The sequence below is a fragment of the Pygocentrus nattereri genome, chromosome 4 (genome assembly GCF_015220715.1).
Source record: "Pygocentrus nattereri isolate fPygNat1 chromosome 4, fPygNat1.pri, whole genome shotgun sequence".
NCBI classification, from domain to species: domain Eukaryota; kingdom Metazoa; phylum Chordata; class Actinopteri; order Characiformes; family Serrasalmidae; genus Pygocentrus; species Pygocentrus nattereri.
This window is the reverse complement of record NC_051214.1, coordinates 41,535,813-41,559,373: the sequence shown is the minus strand read 5'-3', so window position 1 is coordinate 41,559,373 and position 23,561 is coordinate 41,535,813. Positions and strand designations below refer to the sequence as shown.

The following is a 23,561-nucleotide window of genomic DNA, read 5'->3' as shown; positions in this document are numbered from 1 at the left end:
TCAATACTGTACTCTAAAGGAACTACATTTCTTGGTGGAATACTTGTTTATGCTGATTATTGTTAACTGTGTATTTTATCATATTATATGTTCAGTATGTGCTTTTAACAAAAATTTGGAAAAGAAAACTGTCACATTATTTACCTTGAAATATTTATATCTTACAATATTTATCTTAGATTAACATATAGATATATATGGTTAAATGAACAGCACATAGTTGCTCTATGGCAATAAAACCTTTGTAGGTAATGTCCATTTTGAAAGAAGGCAAGGTGCCCCCAAACCTTTGACTGGCAGCGTAACATTTGGCTAACAATTACAGCCATGTTTTGTAAGATCAAGTTGCTGTTATTTTCTAGGGCAGAACGCTCTTGGCTGGTGACGTCCACTCTTCCAGCACATGGTGCTATGTTTGTGATGGCAGTGAGTGGTAATGACGCTTTGCCCCCTCAAGCGACCACAGACTCACTAATGTCACTGTGACAAGACAGAATCCCCTGAGACACGGCCCAAATGCTGCCTTTGGCACAGCTCAACCGCCCAACAGCACACGCCAGGAGCACGGGGATGAGCGCAGACTCAGGCTTGGCATCATAAAAACAGTGAAAATATGGGCTGGATGGCAGCTTCTCCACCTCCATACTGAGCCTCAGCCAAACAACATTTATCAGGCTTGTCTGCTGTACTCCGGTGTGGAGCTGAAGAGGAGTGGTGCAGGGGCGGTTAGGACACAAGATGATTTTACTGACATTTTAAATGGAGCAGTGAGGGTGGGTGGAGAGGTCAGACAGGGACTGTGTCTGTATTAAAGTTGAATAAAGAACTTAATATTGATATACAACTTGAATACTGCAGAAGCAGATGAAAGTGTAGGAAACTGCAAGCTGGGTGAAGAAAAAAACTAGAAGATTTACTGACCGACTGTCTACAGTCTACAGTGATGTTTGAAAGTTTGTGAATCCTTTAGAATTTTCTATACTTATATATACATTTCTTAACAGTAGATAAAACAACCAAATGTAACAAATGAGACAAAGTATTAGAGGGCCAAAAGTATGTGAACCTCTGCTTTCAGTATCTGGTGTGACCCTGTTTCCAGTAGCTGTTGATTAGTCCTTCCCATCGGCTTGGTGAATTTTTAGCCCATTTCTTTTGGAGAGCTGCATCTTTCAGAATTTACAATCACTGGTTATTGTGTTTGTACACTATGAAATTAGAACCCATCCATGCAAAAACCCATCCATGCAGTCACACACACACGCACACGCACACACACACACGCACACACACACACACCTATCTACGGTGCCCGGGGGCTCAAGGGCACTTCGGTCACGGACTGTCAGCCAAGGGGATCGAACCGGCAACCTTCCACTCACAGGCCTGGTTCCCTAACCTCCAGCCCACGGCTGCCCCCTTCATGCAACTTCTTCATGCAACTTCCTCATGCAACCCTGCCATGCACACTCTTGTTGTTCAGTGTTCTCCTGTGGGTGGACTCATGAACATTAACACAGGCCTTTAAGTGCTTAGAAGATACCCTGGGTTCCTTGGTGACATCGCAGACTATTACACACATTGCTCTTGTTGTGATCTTTATTGGTCAACCCCTTTGGAGAGCGTACTCAATGATCTGTACACAGTCTGTCTGACTGTGGAGTCCAAACTCTTTAGAAATGGTCTTGTAACCTTTTCCAGCCTAATGAGCATTAACAACTCTTTTTCTGAGGTCCTCAGACATCTCCTTTGTTAATGCCATGATACACTGATGCCTGTACTTTAAATCAAACAGGGTGCCCATTCATACCTGATTACCATCACATTTAATGAAAGCACCTGACACTAATTTCATCTTCAAATTTTCTGCTAATCCCAAAGGTTCACATACGTTTGCCACTCACACATATGTAATATTGGATCATTTTCCTTAATAAATATTTTTAGCTTATTTGTTCCATTTAGTTCTCTTTATCTATTTTTAGGACTTGTAGATCAAATTTATGTAGAAATATGGAAAATTGTAAAGAGCTCACAAATTTTAAAGCACCACTGTATATGCATTCACTAGGTAAACTACAGCAAGGGGTATAAATGTACAGATAAATAAGATAATAATCACTGATTTCAGCGCTGATGAAATCAGCATAATCATGGGAATGGCAGAGTTCTAGTTAACTCAGTGTAAACAGCATGATTCAGTCATGGTCTGACTCCATTTTGGTCCATTTTTGCTGGCCACATGAACTTATTTAACCAATTATTGTTGTCTCTCATTGGAAATGTCATAAGGATTAGGCTACACATGCTATACTAATGCTAAACTAATGATAAGTCAATTGCTTAACTGATTTAACATTTCATTTAGTATGGTAGTATGCAGCTGTAAATGCGGCTTTACTTTGTCTCCTGCTTCATCATATGTAGTGATGGCATCTACAAAAGCAGCTCAAACTGGGTTTAGTACATCCAAGCTAATGAGGTTTCAGCTCCTGAATAAGGAGCTAAAACGCTCCATTCTTCTTTCACAGTTCTAAAACGTAAAGTTGTCTACCCAAAGCAACCATTTGCCCTTTTGTAAGGAACAAATGATATCCTATTGTAATTGAAGTCATTCTGTCTGTTTGTTTGTTGGAAGCATCCTGCACGGTGTTGGGCTGTGAGCACAACCCCCATCTGTGGACGTCAGGCCCTCATACCATCCTCATGGAGTCGGTTTCTAACCGTTTGTGCAGACACATGCACATTTGTGGCCTGCTGGAGGTCATTTTGCAGGGCTCTGGCAGTGCTCCTCCTGTTCCTCCTTGCACAAAGGTGGAGGTAGTGGTCCTGCTGCTGGGTTGTTGCCCTCCTACGGCCTCCTCCACGTCTCCTGGTGTACTGGCCTGTCTCCTGGTAGCGCCTCCAGCCTCTGGACACTACGCTGACAGACACAGCAAACCTTCTTGCCACAGCTCGCATTGATGTGCCATCCTGGATGAGCTGCACTACCTGAGCCACTTGTGTGGGTTGTGGAGTCCGTCTCATGCTACCACGAGTGTGAAAGCACCAGCAACATTCAAAAGTGACCAAAACCTCCGCCAGAAAGCATAGGTACTGAGAAGTGGTCTGTGGTCCCCACCTGCAGAACCACTAATCGCCAATAATTTCCACCTGTTGTCTGTTCCATTTGCACAACAGCTGTGAAATTGATTGTCAATCAGTGTTGCTTCCTAAGTGGACAGTTTGATTTCATAGAAGTTTGATTTACTTGGAGTTATATTGTGTTGTTTAAGTGTTCCCTTTATTTTTTTGAGCAGTGTATATGTCTGCCCTGTGGCTGACCTGTCCAGGGTATTTCCTGCTTTCCGCTTAATGGCCGCTAAGATAGGCTCCAGCACCCCCATGACCCAGCGGTTTAGATTACGTGTGTGTATGTGTATTTCACACTTGACCTGTAATGGCATTGAAGTTCATTTTACAGCAGCCACAATTTTCCTACATTCAACCACAGAGCCAGCTGAATTACAACCCCAATTCCAATGAAGTTGGGACGTTGTGTAAAACATAAATAAAAACAGAATATGATGATTTGCAAATCCTTTTCAACCTATATTCAATTGAATACACTACAAAGACAAGATATTTAATTTTCAAATTGATAAACTTTAAGGTTTTTTGCAAATATTCGCTCATTTTGAATTTGATGCCTGCAACACGTTACAAAGAAGTTGGGACAGGGGCATGTTTACCACTTTGTTACATCACCTTTCCTTTTAACAACACTCAATAAGCATTTGGGAACTGAGGACACCAATTGTTGAAGCTTTGTAGGTGGAATTCTTTCCCATTCTTGCTTGATGTACAACTTCAGTTGCTCAACAGTCTGGGGTCTCTGTTGTCATATTTTGCGCTTCATAATGTGCCACACATTTTCAATGGGAGACAGGTCTGGACTGCAGGCAGGCCAGTCTAGTACCCGCACTCTTTCACTACAAAGCCATGCTGTTGTAACACGTGCAGAATGTGGCTTGGCATTGTCTTGCTGAAATAAGCAGGACGTCCCTGAAAAAGACGTTGCTTGGATGGCAGCATATGTTGCTCCAAAACCTGTATGTACCTTTCAGCATTAATGGTGCCTTCACAGATGTGCAAGTTACCCATGCCATGGGCACTAACACACCCCCCATACCATCAGAGATGCTGGCTTTTGAACTTGCAGTACCGCCTGAGGGATCGAAGGTCACAGGCATTCAATGTTGGTTTTCTGCCTTGCCGCTTACTTGCAGAGATTTCTCCAGATTCTCTGAATCTTTTGATGATATTTTGGACTCTAGATGATGAAATCCCTAAATTCCTTGCAATTGCATGTTGAGAAACTTTGTTCTTAAACTGTTGGACTATTTACTCACGAAGTTGTTCACAAAATGGTGAACCTCGCCCCGTCCTTGCTTGTGAATGACTGAGCCTTTCAGGAATGCTCTCTTTATACCCAATCATGACACTCACCTGTTTCCAATTAACCTGTTCATCTGTGGAATGTTCCAAACAGGTGTTTTTTGAGCATTCCTCAACTTTCCCAGTCTTTTGTTGCCCCTGTCCCAACTTCTTTGGAAAGTGTTGTAGGCATCAAATTCAAAATGAGTGAATATTGGCAGAAAAAAATAAAGTTTAGCCATTTGAACATTAAATATCTTGTCATTGTAGTGTATTGAATTGAATATAGGTTGAAAAGGATTTGCAAATCATCGTATTCTGTTTTTATTTATGTTTTACACAACATCCCAACTTCACTGGAATTGGGGTTGTACATTTGTCGTTCTTTTCTCCATGTAAGTTTATTTGACATTGGGTATAATGTCACGTTTGTCCGTCTTCTCTGGGTGTGCATGCAGTGTCATCACTCTAAAATCTATAAACGACTATACGAAAATGCCTTTGTTTGGTCCAGTTTCTTATACTAAGAACTTAATGATTCTATTGTGCTCTCAGTCTGGTTCAACTGCCCAGGTACGGAGCACCACATGATCGCTATCATGTGTTTACTGCAGGGAGAAAAATATCTCACACAGCAGGGAGGAGACGTGTTGTATGTGTGTACAGTGTTGAGGGGGAGTAGACAAGAAAAGGAATCAATCCCCTTCTGCAACACCTCACCCTCCTACACGTACAGAACTAAAAACACCAGTTTTTATTTAGCCCTGCCTCTCACAGCACTCTTGTCTCCTGTGGCAGCCCCAGTTGAAGCCAAGAGTCAAGATCAGGAAGAACTTCACTTTCATCTCATCTATTTGCAAGAACACAGCAGAACAAACTAAGGCCCTTGGCATAAACATGCATTCAGTGTGATCTGATCGTAAGTGGACAGCACCAAGTGGAGATGTGAAATGGGTCTGATATATTCAATCCACTTTATGACCGCATAACATCAGTAGTGTGAACACTAAAACATCTAGACGTGCCTCCAACAACGGTGAAGCTTCTTTCTTTGTCCTCTGTCCATAATAAGTTGTGTTAGTAACTCTTGTGAACAAAATGGTTTTAACCGCTTATACATACACACGAACAAGGAGTCGTTCGCTCATAGCAAACATAGCAAGAGACTGACAATCATATGTGGTCATATTATTGGAGAAGCCATCGAGACAGATGGAAATGCAAAGAGTAAACAGCTGTACGTCTTGCAAACGTGTTCAGGTCACACAAGACTGAAGCATAAGTGGCTTTAAATTCAGCATAATTTGTATCATTTAGGGTGTAGAGTTCATCATTTCATTACCTGTGTAATGTACTACATAGGCATTTCTCAAAGTCCTCATCTCATAGCCATTTTAGACTTGTTATGGTAGAATATAAGATAGAATAGTCCTCTTGTGAACTCCAGCAGCATCAAGCAAGCGACAGAAAGATTTCAAGCATTTTGATCACTTGCTCACACGTTAATGAGGTGAGAGACCATAATGATGACTTGTATGAGCAATACAACAATTGTTGAGCAACTGCTTTTTATCCCCTTATGGCTAATGGTGCTTGGAAGCCATCCAGTAACATCTGCCACTATTACATCCATATGGATGGCAGAAAAACAATATAGCTACTGGTGTTACATGGGCCCAGGCACACTGTCTGAACATCATAAACTGCTTAGGACCACTGGGGTTCTCTTCATTCTTAAGAAATGTATAATAGGCCTAAAGGAAGAAACAATGATAAAATGTATTATGTCATACTTACCATGGGAAGCCCCCTCGGTGGGTAGGGGCGTTACCCAACCTATGTAGTTTGTGTATAGGAAGAATCAGTACTGAATCAAGTCCGTGTTTATCAAAAAAATAAATGAGTAAAGCATGTTAATGGCACTAAGTGACTTGTTGGCTACAGGCTCTGGGTCATTGTGACTTTACACCCACAGAAGTAACAACGAGCTCACTATAAGATTTCTGTAGTTATTTGATTACTCAAATGGTCATATAAACAACCTACTCTGATTTCTGAGATCATATGCATAAAGGAATTGAGAATTTAAATATTCTTCATCTTCTAGATGATGTAAGTTCATATTTTTAGGTAAAGAGGTGCAAAGTTTTCAAGAAAATACAGAATGAAGTTTGAGTTTTATGTAACATCATGTCTTCTGTGAGTTACCTGGCCAGTTTTAAAGAAGAAATATGATTATTGCCTGACTCATGTAGACATGGACCTTTCTGATCTGATTACAAAAGTGTATGTAAACACTTAGTGTGGTACAGTGGAGCACATGAAAAGGTGAGTCTTGTCCTAAATGGCTGTCCCAACTGTTAGTGCAAGACAAGGGCCCGTGTTTGCCTGACCCCACAAAACATATGATGAAAACACAAATTACACAGTTCATTCAAACCAGTGCGGTATTACAATACATTATAATACAACAAATACCCAGTGGCCTTTCAAAACGATGGCTTACCTATCTGCCAGTCCCACTGCACTTTCAGCAGCTCCTTGTGCTCCATTATGGCTCTGAAATAGAAAAAAATACAATTCACGTTAGCCACAGGTAAACTCAGCAGAGCAGAGAGGAAAGTCTGAGCAGTTGTAAAAAAAAACAGTGTGGGCTCAGAGGCCCCGGCCACATGCTTCACTCTGACAGGCGGGCAATCATTGTTACGAAGTGCAGGGTGACAAATCCTTGCTGTCAGAGCACAGAGCGGTCAATCCAGCCGCCCACCCCGAACATTTCAGAGGGATTTCTATTGACTCCATTCATCCCGCTGCAGAGCGTCTTCATGGCACGCTAACAATCAACCATAGCACACCCACATACGATTGCACTGGCACGAGAAACAATCCACACAGGCATCAGGGCCTCTCTGGAGAGGGATCACCGGGCTGCAGCCCTGTTGCCAAGGTTACGGAGTGATCAGCCAGCGGTGTCGGGTAGAGCAGCAGAGAGAGAGATGGTGTTTAACTGCATTCAGCACCTTCATCCAGGAGGCAAACAGGGAGAAGGACTTTCACTGACTACATTCACATTACAGTGCTGAAGAGGCACAAATCAGATCTTTTTGTTGAAATTTGATTTTTTCGGGGCTGTGTGAACACAAATTAGGATTCATATGAAAATATGCAAAAATCGAAGTGTGAACCTTTAACATAAAACACACAGCGTTAACAAGCACTGCTGAAATTATCATCCTATTTATTGAAGGAAAGGTTTATATCAGCCTTGTGAAAAAGTAACTGCCCCCTAAACTTGGCGACAACTGCAACCAAACACCTTCTAAAACTGGAGATCAGTCTGTCACATTGCTGTGACCTGTAGCCCACTCTTCTTTGCAGAACTGCTTTAATTCAGAGGCACTTGAGGGCTTTTGAGCATGAACTACCCATTTAGGTTTCTGCAACAGCATCTCAATGAGGTTCAAGTCAGGACTTTGACTAGACCACTCAAAAACCTTCATTTTGTGTCTTTTAAGCCATTCAGAGGCCGACTTGCTTTTGACCTTTGGATTATTGTCTTGCTGCATAACCCAACTGTGCTTGAGCTTCAATGTCACAGACTGATGACTGGACATTCTCCTGCAGGATTTTCTGGTAAAGAGCAAAAATCATTGTTCTGTCAGTTATGCCAAGTTGCCTTGAAGCAGCAAATCATCCCCACACCATCACACTATGTTTCACTGTTAGTGTGATGTTACCATGGTAAGTTGTGTTAGTTTTTTGAACATCTAAACAGACATTCAAACACATAAATACATTCAAAACTCTTCTGTAGAGTACTAATAACAAATACAAAGCAATCCACACATATTACTCTCACTATTCACCATCTACATCATCTGGTTACCTCTTTACCAGATTAAATGCACAGTTCTCTTTCTTACATTTACAGTCCTTCTTGCGTATCTTTTTGAACACGTTTGCATTCATTCTCATACTCTACAATCCTCTGGCAGTAATGTGCTTGCTGCATCTCATATTAGGCTTTCCTGTATGGGGTTTACCCATGGTGTTACATTGTCCAATTAACATAAAAACAAAAAGACATGTCCATAAGTCTGCCTATTTAGACTACAGCAGTTTAACTCCCCCTATTCAAACTGAAGTTATAAGTAGTGTTTCAGCCTGGACTGCGTTTTTACATGAGGCACAATACAGGACAGTCATCCAAACCAGAACAGAGGTCATTATTTATATATTTACATATACCACTGACTAATAGTCTTTTTACTTACTTTATGAGAAGTATTCTGGCCAACTATTAGTCCTTCAATACAACTCGTGAAAATACTGGCCAGGAATAGTACAGGTACATCTGTTTTAAAGCTGAATAACCCTTTTTCTAAACTAGGTAAAATTTAAAAACAGGTACATGATTAAAATCTAAATTGATATAGATCCCATGTCAGCCTGTGTGCTTTTATTTTAGGCATAATAAATAACTACATTTATTTGAGAAGGCTCTGTGCTCTATAATGATTACTATACTGATAGTGCAGCCTCTCACATCTGACTACATTTCAGTGTAATTACGGCAGAGATGTAAGCGGCTGGCTTGAGAAAACAGCCAGGCTGGAGTGTAAATATAGCAGGATATAGATGTTTGTGTGTTGTGAGTGCTTCAGTGGGCTGGCATGGAGAAGGAGAGCGACCGGGGGGTCTCAGCTCCAGCTGGAGGCTGCTGGGAGCTTGTTCGGGGGAAGTGAGGGATCCAAATGGCCCATGCTGGCGTATGGATAGAACGACTGGGGAAGAACACATTTCCAGTTGGCTCGGGTTTACGAGATGTTTCCAGCTAGTTCTAGCAAAGGCCAGCTGGCTTCAGCAGAAACAGAAGCATTCAGGAGGAAAAGCACACTGTAGTGCAGACACAGCTGAGAAGGAAATCATTAGGCGGAGTTCATGTGACCTCATGCCGACAAGGGCTTGCAGCTTGTTTGGAGCAGTCACTAGAGTTTATACATCTGAACGCCACTGAGGAACATACTGCACATTATCAGGCTCTATGTAAGTGAAATGACACATTGCCATGCCATTTGGCATCACCTGTCATTTTTAACACTGGTTTACACACTTACACAGAGACTGACGTACAACCCCGTAGTGACACTGTGCAACATAATAATAAAAACAGAATGCAATTCAATGCAATTCAATTAATATAGGGTTTAAATGACGTGCAAATCATTTAAACCCTACATGAATAATATTACAAATATATATTATATATAAAAAAACATATCAAATGTTGAAATTGAGAAATTGTATTGTTTTTGAAAAATAAATGCCCATGTTAAATATGATACCAGCAACATGTTTAAAAAAAGCTGGAAGGGGGGGCCACTGTGTTGCGTCACCTATTCTTTTAACAACATTCCTAAGTGTTTGTAAACTGATGAGACCAACTGCTGTAGTTTTGTCGTATTTTTCATTTCATAATGCACCAAATGTTTTCAATGGGTGACAGGTCTGGACTGCAGGCAGGCAAGTTTCTCACCTAAATTATTTTACTACAGAGCCATGCTGTTGTAATATGTGCAGAATATGGATCGCACTGACTCAATGAAATAAACAAAGCCTTTCCTGAAAAAAAAAGTAATCTGGATGGCAGCACATATTGCTCCAAAATCTGCATATATCAGTCAGCATTAACGGAGCCTTCACAGATGAGCAAGTCACGCATGCCATGTGCACTAATGCATCCCCATACCATCATGGATGTCGGCTTTTGAACTGTGCTCATAACAAGCCGCATGGTCCCTCTCCTCTTTAGCCTGGAGGATGTGATATCCATGATTTAAAAAAAAAATTCTAAATTTAATCTTTCATTTCTAATATTAAATAACTACAAACTACTTTTCCACTTCACCTCAGTCCATCTTAAATGAGCTGGGGCCCAGAGAAGGAGGTGGTGTTTCTGGATCCTGTTAATATATGGTTTCTTCTTTGTGACGTACACTGTTAACTTGCTTGTTTGGATACAGCGACGAACTGTGTTCACAGACAATGGCTATGCAAAGTGTTCCTGAGTCCAAGCAGTGATTTTGACAACAGACTGTATTGTGTTTGTTTTTAAAGCAGTGTCCCTCACCAACTTTACTTCTGAAGGAGTCACCCTCTGGGATGCTTTTTTAAATACCCAATCATGTTACTGACCTGTTGCCAATTAACTGATTTAGCAACGAGATGTTCCACCAGGTTTTTTTAGCACTAGAACTTTACCAACCTTTTGTTGCCACCAAACTTTCAAATTCAAAATGGGCAAATGTTTTTCAGAAAATTTCTATATGTTGTCTTTGTACTGTTTTCAATTAAATATAGGCTTTAAATGATTTGCACATCACTGCATTGTTTTTATTTATATTTTGGACAGTATCATAACTTTTTTGGAAAAACGATTGTATTACAAATTAGACACCAAAGGGTTTTTAGTTAAATTTTTATAGTTTCCTGGAAAAACAGCAAGTTATTAATTTGCCAATAATGCTGTAATTATCTGTTTATCAAAGGGAAACCCTTAATATTAGTTAGGGCTAAGGGACCTCTCCTGTGGCTTAGGACTTCAAGAGCTGAACTGCAGGCCTAACGTGCACCAGCATAGTTACAACATGACAGTATCAGCCAATTACAATTTTAAACAATTATAAACTCAAGTAAAAAACAGTAGAAAGTGAATGTCTGAACAAAGTACTTTGAAAAGTGTGGTTCACTCCTGGAGATGTTATGAGTAAATGCAGAAGTATTCATTCATTCATTCATTCATTCATTCAACAATACTCAAGTAAAGTACCTTCCAATATAGTGCTTTAGCAAAGGTACACATTACTCTATTATTTAATATTTTTAGAAATAGTGATTCCAAACTTTTGAACTGTAATATACTGTCATGTCAGAGCACACCTGTGATCTGTTTCCTTTAAAAATAATAGGGTATCCTGTTCAGAAGATGCTAGCTCTTCTGCATTTACTCAATGAGCTTATTCTGAAGGGTGGGGCTAGGGACTGTGAGGGCTACGGTTGCTGTAGCAGAGCTATACAGTGATAGAGCCAGTTAACAGTAGGGGCCATGAGTTAGCCTGAGAACTGCGTTTTCTCCTTTCTGTACACTGTTTTTTAAGTCTAATAAAGCTGAGTTATGGACCAGAACCTTGAGTCGTCCAAGCTTCTTGTAAGAAACCCTCACAATCACCCTTTTATTATGCCAGCAGAATCAGCTGAATCTTAGTGTGCAAACAGTAATTCCTGTATTTATTCTGCAGTGCTCAGGACAGAGTGGACATTGCAGAGTGACACTCACAGCTGGATGCCACTGAAGAAGGAGCCGAAGAGGCCCATCATGCCCAGGAACTCTACACGGCTCAGGTTCTTCACAATGAACTCCTCACACACGTTAGAGATGCCATACAGCGTGGCGCCGGCCAGAACCAGCAGGTCCCCCAGCAGCTTATGGTCTCCTGGAGGGGAGGAGATAAACAAAAGGTTAATACCGTTGGGAGAATTCATGTGAAATACATTCCTAGACAATCTAATGCAGACTTTGGTCTCCCCTGGTCAAATTACATTTTGCACATACCATATTTAATTTCTTTCCAATATGATAAATTCAGAACATAAATACTTCATGAGATTTGCATAAAATTACATTACAAGAACTCCCTTGGTAAACTAATCCAATTCAAATAGGGCTTAAGGTGCAACTGTGTTCTTTTTTCTTCTGTGTACATTTACAGAACACAGGAATTTCAATACTTATGGAAAAAGCATATTTCAGTTTTTCCTTTTCTTTATAATATCTGCAGATAACTTATTTTGACAGTAGAAATTCAGTATTAGAGCATTGGAGTTGTCAATAAAAATATATATTGGAAAATATTGTATCATTTGTAATCCAGGAACTGTTCATTACTTTCAAGGGTGTTGAGAGCTGTTGCAAGGCACTGTATTTGGTTACTGATGCACACAAATATATGCCATACTACACTGCTATTGGCTCTTCATCAGCACTGGTCTCACTGGAATCTTTCATTTGGAGAAGTATAGAATGTTTACAAAAATGAGCTGCACTGTAAAACTGTGTGTTTTCACTGAAATGATCTAGAATAAATGAGATGCTCACCAAAATACATCCTAACCTTCCCTTTCAGCGCATGACATTAACTGCGTTTGTTGTGCAAAATAGGGGACTGATGAAATAACAGCTAACGGGCAATGTATTGTTAAAGAACAAGACCCTTGTGGGTAAATTCTTTCACAAAACCTAAACCCAGAGGACTCTGGCCAACGCCTTCATGTGCTTTTCATAAGACCCAGGCCTTGGGGAAGCTGGGTGAGATATTCTATAGACAAACCTCAGCCATCATTCATATTTAATAACAAGCAGAGATTGAAACTTTCCACACGAAATCTCAGTGAAGCATGAACACGGCTGGATATGAAATGCCACACCACACCTGGGAGTTCTGCATACGTTTTTGTGCAGTTGGATTCCCTTACCAAGCCCCTGTTGTCGTCCCACCAGCACGTCGGCTCCCACCATGCAGCCCATGCCCAGCAGGCACACGCCCACGCCCACAAAGTGCACCACCTTATACCTCACCAGCAGGAAGAACCAGGACAGCAGCAGAACGACTGGGATGACGAAGCAGTCCAGGAGCTGAGGACATACCAAGACAATGCACATTAGCTACACATCACTAGCAATGAACTCCAATGCTAAAGCAAAATCTTCTGTGGAGAGATATATCACTTATTCGTTCCTGATGCTGAAACCAGACCACAAGCCACTTTCAAAAACCACTGTCTGTGAACACAGTTGGTCACTGCATCCACAAATGCAAGTCAAAACTCTACCACTACTTTTAAGATGGACATGTTTATCTCTATGGCTGCTCTGTCAGGGATAAATCTCTCACCCAAATATACAAATATGGGTAAATCACAGTTGTAAACATTTTTTTTAAATTTACAATTATAATTTAGTAGGAAGTAAAATGATTTCAGCTCATTTCCTCTTTCAATATTAGTCATTTCACCATTTTGTATCTGAAAAGTTGAAAAAGGCTGTGCTGATGTAAATCTTTGATCTTGCCATGGAAGAGACTCAGGAGACAAGGGTTTTTATTCCAAAGACAGGGCTGTCCATCTCTGCCACTAACACCTAGTCTAAACAGAAGTTCACACACACAGCTCTTACACCCCAACCCCCCCCACCCTCCACCCCACCACCCATTACAGTACACATCAGTGTTCCTAGAGTCTAAGGAAGGACAAATCCTACTTTGGGGTGTTGTAAAGATTGTTGTTATTATGGTTCAAACCATGAGAAGAAAACACAATTGACTTACAAGAACCCTTCAGCATTAATACTGCTGCACAGTGAATAACAACACAACAGAAAATCAGAAAATAAATCTATATTTATATAAAGACTTTGTTCACATTGCAGGGCAAATCAAATAACTTTCTAGTATCTTTTTAAGCCAGCTGTTCAGATTTTAAGTTACAAGTGACCAAATCTGTAGCATGTGCTCACAGTAACAAAGTACATGTGTATATGTCGACTAAGTATAAGTAAACCTTAACAAATCGAATGAGAATAATTAGCTAACACAACGATCATGCTATAATTCACAACAGCATTTCACCTTTTATCTGTTCAACAAAAACAGAGCATGACATTAGTGTAGGTTAAACAGACAGTCTTGGCAAAAATAATCAGAGACAGGCTTTACGTCCAAATCTTATAATGCTCAAATCAGACAAGCTGAAAAATCGGATTTGAACTGCCTGGCTGAAAAAGGCTTTGTTGTTTTTGCAAAACAAGTTTTCACATTCTCAAAATTATGGAAGTCCAGAGAGGCCATGAGGTAGTTATAATTACAAAGTTATCTTGAGGTCACACGATAATTAACTCGTTATCTCAAGATAAGGTTGTATTCTGAAATAATGGGTAACTTATCTTGTAATGTTGAGATAACAAAACTTATCTTGAGAAAATCAAGAAAATTAACTCATTATCTTGAGATAACAACTTTATCTCAAGATAACAAGATAACTTATTATTTTAAGATGCCAACTTATTTTAAGATAACAAAGTTGTTATCTTGAGATCACAAGATAATTGACTTGCTATCCAAAGATAACAACTTTGTTATCTTGAAATAACACGATATTTAACTTATTTCTCTCAAGATAACAGCTTTTGTCCTCATGAAATAACAAGATAAATTACTCATTATTTCACGATCGCAACTTTTAATTAATATAAATGTAATTTAAGGTGGGAAAGTTGTTCTGTTGAGACCACATGATAATGAACTAATTTTCTCAGGTTAACAACTTTGTAATCTTGAGATATCAAGATAACATACTCGTTATTTTAAAATAACTTATTTCAAAATTGTATTTGCATTATTGACCAATACATCCGCCTCATGTTAAACAACAGAGTACTGATTTTGCATGCTCACATGAAAAATAGATTCTAAGTCAAATGAGGCAGCATCTAAATGATTTACATATGCAACAGAAATGATCTCTGAATGAAGCGTTACATTTAATACATAGTGAAGTCAAATGTAGATGAACAATGTGTATTTTGTCAAGTGTGCTATAAATATCTTATAAATATCTATATAAATATCATAATAAATGTGCCTGACTTTACAAATTGCTTTAATGTGAGCTACACTCTCATACAACACAGCACAATGTTTGGGACAACTGAATACACTGAGTTCAGTGATCAATGTCTGTATCAGCTGACAACACAAATAAAAAACTGGCAAACATATGTTTAAATAATGACAGTAATAAATAGAAAAAGTGAAAGCTGTATTGATACAGGGCCTAAATAAAAAGGTAAAGAGTTCAGGGGATAGTGTTGGGGGGTTTGGGGGAGGGTTGGCTCATGTTTTTTTTATCAAAATCTACAGGCTTTCCATCACTCACCATCATATTTCCCATAGGACCCATATAACTGAAGCTGAGTTTTTCTCACTCGATGGATATAAAGGTGTTCTATACAGTACGCCAACACTGATTAAATGTAAAAAAAACACTACTCAGTTCAAACAAGACCACAAAAAAACAAAAACAGCCTGTTTAGAGTTTCCTCTTTTAGTATTGTTACAAAAATCAACACATTAACACATATTTACACATTTACACAACAATTCAGCCCACTGTAGTTTAGATCCACCCACTCACACTGAAAGTGTAAGAAGTGTGTCAGTCCATACTGCAGGCACAATGCAGGACAGCCAATCCGAACAGAGATCAGTGACAAAAACAGGCTGATAGCCCTGAGATAAATGAAAGAGATTAACAGAAGATAACGAGATAATGGGCCTCATACACCAAAATCTTCCTACGCCTTTTCTTATATTTGATCTTGAGAAAGGCTCTTAGAAAAAGTCTACATCAGATTCATGATGTGTTTATAACTACAGAATTGTTCACACCTTTGTGCTCTTGAGTGTGTGTAGATTCAGTTCTTATCCCAGAACAAATGCCAAATAAGTAAACATTAGTGAATGTCAGTATATTTGTGAGAACTGCATAAGTGAGTTTTAATAAGAAATTTCTTCTTAAGGATGGTTGGTGAATGAGGCCTAAAGAGCAGTTAGAAAAAAGTCACATAAAAATGAATTATCACGGTTTTTGCTACATAAAGGCACACACATGTAATAAGTCAGGGGAAATGATAAAATAAATAAAAAGTGTAGGATTGGAAATCCACTTATATAGTTTTCACAAAGATTCTGGCATTCTCCAATGCTTTCTTATTCAGGAATTGTTCTTAGGTAAGAACAGAATCTACACACACTCAAGAGCACAAAGGTGTGAACAATTCCGTGATTTAAGAGCACGTCATAAATCTGATGTTGACTTTTTCGTAGAACCTTTCTCAATAACACATTCAAGAAAAAGTGCGGAAGACGCTGGTGAATGAGGCCCATTGTGCTCTGATGAAATTACAAACATCAGTAGCAGTGCTTTTCTGACCAGTCTGTGGCCACTTCCCACAGACATAAAAGTAAAACAGCGCTAGCAGAGTGCATTTTCTCTGCATGATCATGAACCAGATTCAGTTCAGGATGAATACTGCAATCAGAATGACCTGCTTCTGCCTAAATGCTGTAGCTGAAATCAAGAAATATTTTATCCATTGCAAATAATCAACTCTGAGGTTTTATCCATTAAAGTAGCGTTTAATTTCTGTGAGATCTCCCTAAAAAGCAGTGCTGATTATCTTAATGCTTTTATTCATCTTTATAGAGACTGCAAAAGTGACAGCCAGCATCTGCTCGGCGTCCTCCACAAATATTGGCACACCTGGTAAACATGAGCAAAACTACCTGTGAAAAACATTCTCTCACATATTGTTTAGATTTTGCATTTAAAATAGTAACAAAAATCCAACCTTTATTTGATGTACAATGATGAAAAGAAATAAGCTAAACCATCTCATGAAATCCTTTTCATGCCATAACTGTTGGCACCCCTAGAAATTCCTATGAATGAAATCTAACTGAAGTACACACTTCATCATCATCAATACAAGAAGAGGCTCTATTTAGAACCATGAGTTCTACATAGAACCATTTCATGCTTAAATGCCAAAAAAGCATCCTTTTATTGTTACAAGCTTGACATCGTAGCAGCATAAGATGTGTTAAGTAGGCTTTGCTTGTTTCTAGTATTTGTGGAGGACGCTGTATCTGTGAGATCAACACAGGCTGAACTGGTATATTTGAACACACAATGCCAACATACAACCCCAATTCCAATGAAGTTGGGACGTTGTGTAAAACATAAATAAAAACAGAATACGATGATTTGCAAATCCTTTTCAACCTATATTCAATTGAATAAACTACAAAGACAAGATATTTAATGTTCAAATGGATAAAATTTATTGTTTACAACAAACAATTCCACCTACAAAGCTTCAACAATTAGTGTCCTCAGTTCCCAAATGCTTATTGAGTGTTGTTAAAAGGAAAGGTGATGTAACACAGTAGTAAACATGCCCCTGTCCCAACTTCTTTGGAACGTGTTGCAGGCGTCAAATTCAAAATGAGTGAATATTCCCTTCCAGTAGAGGCCACATGGCAGAGAGATTTGTCAGTTGAAACTGACGAGATTTGTTGGAGCACAGTGTGGGAAAATATATGTAAAACATCCAAAAACCCTGACCATCAATTAATACATTACAAATTTGTTCACAGGATGTATTTAACACCTAGAAGACGCCACTCTATGAAGATTATCACATCTCCTAATTGCGATCTATGCACACTTAACGTTTCAGGGACATTTATACATGTATATTGGGACTGCCCTGATGTAAGCATTTTTTGGAAACAGGTATCTTCTACCTTATGCGACATTCTTGAAAGCACAATCCCACATTCTCCAGTGTTACTTTTGCTTAATGACGACTCGTCCCTAGACATGTCTTTACAGCAAAAACGTATTCTATGGGCTGGGCTCACTGCTGCCAAGAAAATGTTGGCCTCGAGGTGGAAGCCACCACATTCTTTAGAGTGGCGAAGGTGGGCTAATTCCTTTCTTGATATCATTCGTATGGAAAGATCTGTTGCTCAAATGCATGCAGCTAGCCCTAAAACATTGAGGGCTTGGGATATGGCATACAGTGTAGCTAAAGAGAGAGTGCAGTGTGATTGATCTTATTTACTTATATTTTTGTTTGTCTGTTGAGAGAAGATGTTTTGATTTGTTTGTTTCTCTATGATATGTTTGTAACATGTTTGAATGTGTGTTTGTGTACACACACAGAGATGTGCATGTATATCTTAACTGATATATAGAGAGAGATCCTGGGTAATTTGAATTGGGGGGGGGGATGTGTCATCGGAGTCGCCAGGGGGAGGGTTTTAAATGGTTAAAGAAATTCTCAGTTATACATTATGTGTATGGTTTTTTGTTAAGAAACAATAACATACATACGTGTGTATGTGCGTGTATGTATGTATGTATGTATACAAGAGGTACATAGAATGTATACCTATATGCTTTCAATAAAAAATTGATCACAAAAAAAATGAGTGAATATTTGCAAAAAACAATAAAGGTTATCTGTTTGAACATTAAATATCTCGTCTTTTAGTGTATTCAATTGAACAAGATTTGCAAACCATCGTATTCTGTTTTTATTTATGTTTTACACAACGTCCCAACTTCACTGGAATTGGGGTTGTACTTATAATAACAAATACACGTAAAATATATTCAAATGCAAGCATGAAGATCACAGCAGATTTTTCTTTGAATAGAAAATAAGTGTATCATGTGTGTATCACACATGTGTATCAACACTAGAGGTGTCAAACCAGGTTCTTTCTGCATCACAGCTCTTTGGAGATTTGCATTTTCTCTATTCCAACACTCTGATTTCAAGTCATGAACTCATGAAAGCTGTTTATTAGATGATCAGCTGAAGCAGGAATGCTTAATGAGACTGCTCTGACCCAGTGTCAGCCTTGATCTAAATCTATGAATAAAACCTAATAACTACAATAATCTTCAAAATATATATAATATATAAATAACACATACTTGTAAATATTTCATGCATTTTATATACAATGTATTTTATATACACTTTATATACACTGAAATTTAAGAATTATAAACTAACAAAAAGTTTTTTCTGTTTTATTTCAATATTTCAAGAATTCTGTAAAACTACTGAAGGAAACCAGGTTCCTGCTGTAATTATCTATTTTATAATTTTCTTTTTTTAAGTTAACCACCTGGAGATTAAATTATTACTTTGTTATTCAGTAATTCTGAATATTCATTTTATTAACTTCATTTTTGACTTTATGTATGTTTCTCATGCCTTTCAGTGTCTTTTATCATTTTGGACGTAATGAAATATCTTAATATATTTATATATTTAGATTACATATTAGAATCATCTTATATATTTATCCACAATCAAATGTGCATTATTTCAAAATATTTTGAATCCAAACTTATAAATTGTGATTCAACTTTTAAAAGGTAGTATATTTTATTTAGTTTATTTGTTGTACTGTTTTATAAGATCAAAGCATTTAGATCTAAGTGACACGTCATTGATGACCTCAGGTGTATATGAACGAATTCAAGCTTTTAATATTACCTGACCATTACAAAATAAATCATTTTGTGTATGCTAAATTACTATACTGGGATATTGATCACCTCTTACACAAACATCATTTGGTTAATTTATGAAATAAATCCAGCAACAATTCATCTATCTATCTATCTATCTATCTATCTATCTATCTATCTATCTATCTATCTATCTATCTATCTATCTATCTATCTATCTATCTATCTAAGCATTTAACTTTTCTTACATCTGCTTCTTTCGAAGTCTTTGGGCAAAGCATCTCTTAATATCAACAGAGTTTACTGCATTGGTTGTTGGAGAAGAGAGGGAGGTGTATGAGGGGGAGGTTTATGGACGCAGAGGACCCATCAGCCCTCCATTCTAGGAAGAGCCAGTGGCACTCAGTGACGGCTTTAAAGAAGCACCTCCAGGGACGAGTTCTAGATGGTCTATGCGCAAATAAATTAACCTGTAAGACAGCTAAATGGCCTGTCGTACATCCAAGACAGAGCACTCTGAGAGGCCTCGTTGCCGTCCTTTGTTGAATGTCTAAACAGTAGGACTGTGTATAAATTCTTGGGAGAAAAAATTTGTGTATCTTTTGTAGTTATCTGGATTTCGGTGGGAACGACCCTTGAAATGTGATCTTATCTAAGACAGTAATAAATAAAACAATGCCTAAGAGCAGGGCCTGAAATATCCAGTAGTCAAGTTTTTTTTTTTAGCTGTTTATTCCAGCATATTGAAATAAATAAAGAATATGAGCTCAAAGTGCTGAGCATTCACAGCCAAATTGGATGTAGGAATTACAAGCATATTCATACATAGCCCTGTCCCAACTGGCCCAACATGAGTCTCAAAAATAATTAGACGAATAGCTGCTCAGCTGTGAGTTACTCCCTCATTATTTCATTTATAAGTAAGCATGTGGATACATTTGGAACTGTTGCTGTTAACTCTCAATATGAAGTCCAAAGAGCTGTCACAGCCAGTGAATGTACCAGAATTACAAGATTACAAGCACATCACCTCAGCTGTCAAGCATGGTGGAGGTAGTTTTATGGCATAAGCATGAACGGCTGCCAATGGAATTGGTTCACTTATTTATTGATGATGTGACTGAATGAATTTTGAAGTGTGCAAAGCTATATTATCTGCTTAGATTCAGTCAAATTATTAAAAACTTATTGAACAGCATTTCACAGATTGACAATGAACCGAAGAGCACAGTGAAAGCAACCTGAGACTTTTTAAAGCAAAGAAGTGGAATGTTCTGCAATGGCTAATTAAGTCACCTGACGTCCATCCAATTGAGCATGCTTTCCACTTGCTGAAAGCAAAAAAGGAAAGGTTCTCCAAGAATAAACAGGAACTGAAGACAGCTGCACTAAAGGGCTGGCAGAGCATCACCAGGGAAGAACCCCAGCATCTTGTGATATCTAGGGGATCAGTCATTTACTGAGAAGGATTTGCAATTAAGTATTAAATTTATCATTGACAATTTATGATTGTTAATTTGTTCTGCCATGCATGGGACAAAGGTGTCAGCCAATTTTACTATATCAATTAGCAAACATTGAACACTGTATTATAGAGGTTTAAGTTTTGCTGTAAATCATTTGTTAATCACTGATGTGTTTTAGTACATAGTATTTTGTTGTTGTTGTGCTGTGGCTAACAACATTCTTTAACTGTGGTAAAATCAATGTAACCCATGGTTTCACTGGGCTTCTTTCTTCCATTTTTCAATTTGATTTGCTCTGTTGTTGATTATCTCCCATGTTTTGGATTACTGTCATATTTGTATCTTTGTATCTAGATCACAAGTACGAAGACTTGGTACCAATTTTCTGTAGAAGTACTCAATACAGCTGGAACCCTCATCAGCAGTTACAAGCTGTTTAGGCCCTGAGGCAGCAAAGCAGCAAATGACACTACCTCCACCATGCTTCACAGTTTAGATGAGGATTTGCCGTTAGCACACATTGTCTTGTCTTCTCCAAATATGACACTATACGTTTTCCAAAAGCTCAACTTTTGTTTAATTTATCCACAGAACATCTTCCCAGTAATGTTATGGAACATCCAGCAAACAGTTTTGGAGAGCAGTGGTTTCCTCTGTGGTAACCACCCATGAACACCTCATGGATCACCAAGCAGATCCATATCTGTTACCTCAGGGTTCTTGTTTAAGCATTTCACAGTATGTTCTTGCACTCTTATTTGTAGGACATCCACTCCTAGGAACAGTAGCAACATTAGGCATTTCTTTGATTTGTAAAAAGCCTGTCTTAATGTGGCCTGACGGCGGTACAAACTTACTTTGAAATTCTTTTGCAACTCTTCCCAGTTTTATAACTTTCCACCTTCAACTTTTTATCCTCTGAAATGTCTTTTGATCGGATCATATTACACTAGATCAAAATCCTGCCATGAAGAATGGATAAACTGTCTCTTTATCTGGCACACACATACAAAAAAAACTTCTTGGATAAGAAAGCTGAAAGTTTAAAATCATTTATGACTTATAAATAGGTCAGATAATACAGAAATCCAGACTTTTAAAGTCATATAACGTTAATAAACACAACTGTGTTGCAGACATATAAAAAGTGTTCTGAAATGATGGTAATATTCTATAGATTTCAAACAGTTGTAAGCTGTAAAAATGTAATTTTGGAGGATTAACAGAGCTATAGGTGATTTAATAATAATTGAGAAAGCTGTATAGCATTGAGAATGAACACTAAAATGAAATTAACATCCAGAATGCCACATATTCATAAAGCAGTGACCGATCAAACAACTGTTCACAGTTATTTTGTGACAAGAAATCATTTAAAATAAATAACTAGTATATTTTCTGCTCATTCCTACCATATTGTAACTTTTTATTGTTTTGAAATTACTATGATTGCATATAAATGTTCAACTTAAATTTTGCTGACTCGTTTATAACATTTAGATCTGTCTACATACTGGATAGAAATAATAACAGATCCGTAGAGCAACAAAATAAAGTCTCAATTCCTGACTCACTGGCAGGAATGGGAAGTACTTTTCACTGTACATAGGTAAAACATTTAAACATCTGTATTTTACTTGATATTTCTGTCACTTAATATGATTTACTTTTACTCACCACATTTCACAAGAAATATCTGTACATTCTACTCACTGCTTTTTACTCTAAAATTTATTTTTACTCTAAATATTTTTATTAAGTAACTTTTATTCAGGCACCACAATAAGCAACAAACTGTTTGGTAGTCCAATTGGCTTGCTCATGGGGGCTCAGAGACAGATTTTTCTTTAATGCTGCTTTGTAACAACACCTGTTATAAATAAATAACATACAGTATATAAATAAACTTTCACTTGGCTTGACTTGTAAAGCATGACAGAAGTGGGACCTGCGGATGATCCACTGCAAAATATCTGCATGATATCTGAATGTTTCCACAGGTCACCTGTGATTGGCTGCTTCTACAGCTACCCAGAGCATGGGAAAATGATGGAAAGAGAAGCAGCATTTATTTTAAGGCAACAGTGGCAAGCAGAAAGGCGCAAATCCATGGCCTCACCTGACGTGGTTGGTTCAAAAACAATTATTGGTGTATGCTTAAAAACAAAACAAACAAAAAACAATGCAAAATTGATATTCAAATCTGTCACTTGTATGATTTTGCTGATGCATGCAGGTCTAGCATAAACCATTATTTATGCTTAATGTCATGGTTGTGCACATTTAATAAAGAACACTTTGCTTCAAAAATAGAATTAGAAATGCTTTTTAAATAAATACTTTGACTTCTTTACTCTAAATACATATGGGGCGTGCACTTTTACACTTTTACATGAGTAATAAAGTGTAAACCATACTTCAGCTTTACCAGACTGTGTCCTTTTATATAATCCAATTTATGTCTGACATGAATAAAAGCTGAAGTACTATTCAAAAACCTCAGTGTCAGAC

General features: G+C 38.1%; 1 protein-coding gene across 1 annotated transcript in view; it reads right to left on the bottom strand.

The window, feature by feature from the left end:
- Window positions 1-23,561, bottom strand: part of slc35f1 (solute carrier family 35 member F1) — a 142,775-nt gene that overhangs the window by 22,499 nt on the left and 96,715 nt on the right. Inside the window, exons 4-6 of the mRNA XM_017692524.2 lie at window positions 12,949-13,108; window positions 11,753-11,909; window positions 6,923-6,975 (exon numbers count right to left, since the gene is read on the bottom strand). Coding sequence (XP_017548013.1) covers window positions 6,923-6,975; window positions 11,753-11,909; window positions 12,949-13,108 — 370 coding nt within the window. The remainder of the gene's footprint in view (window positions 1-6,922; window positions 6,976-11,752; window positions 11,910-12,948; window positions 13,109-23,561) is intronic.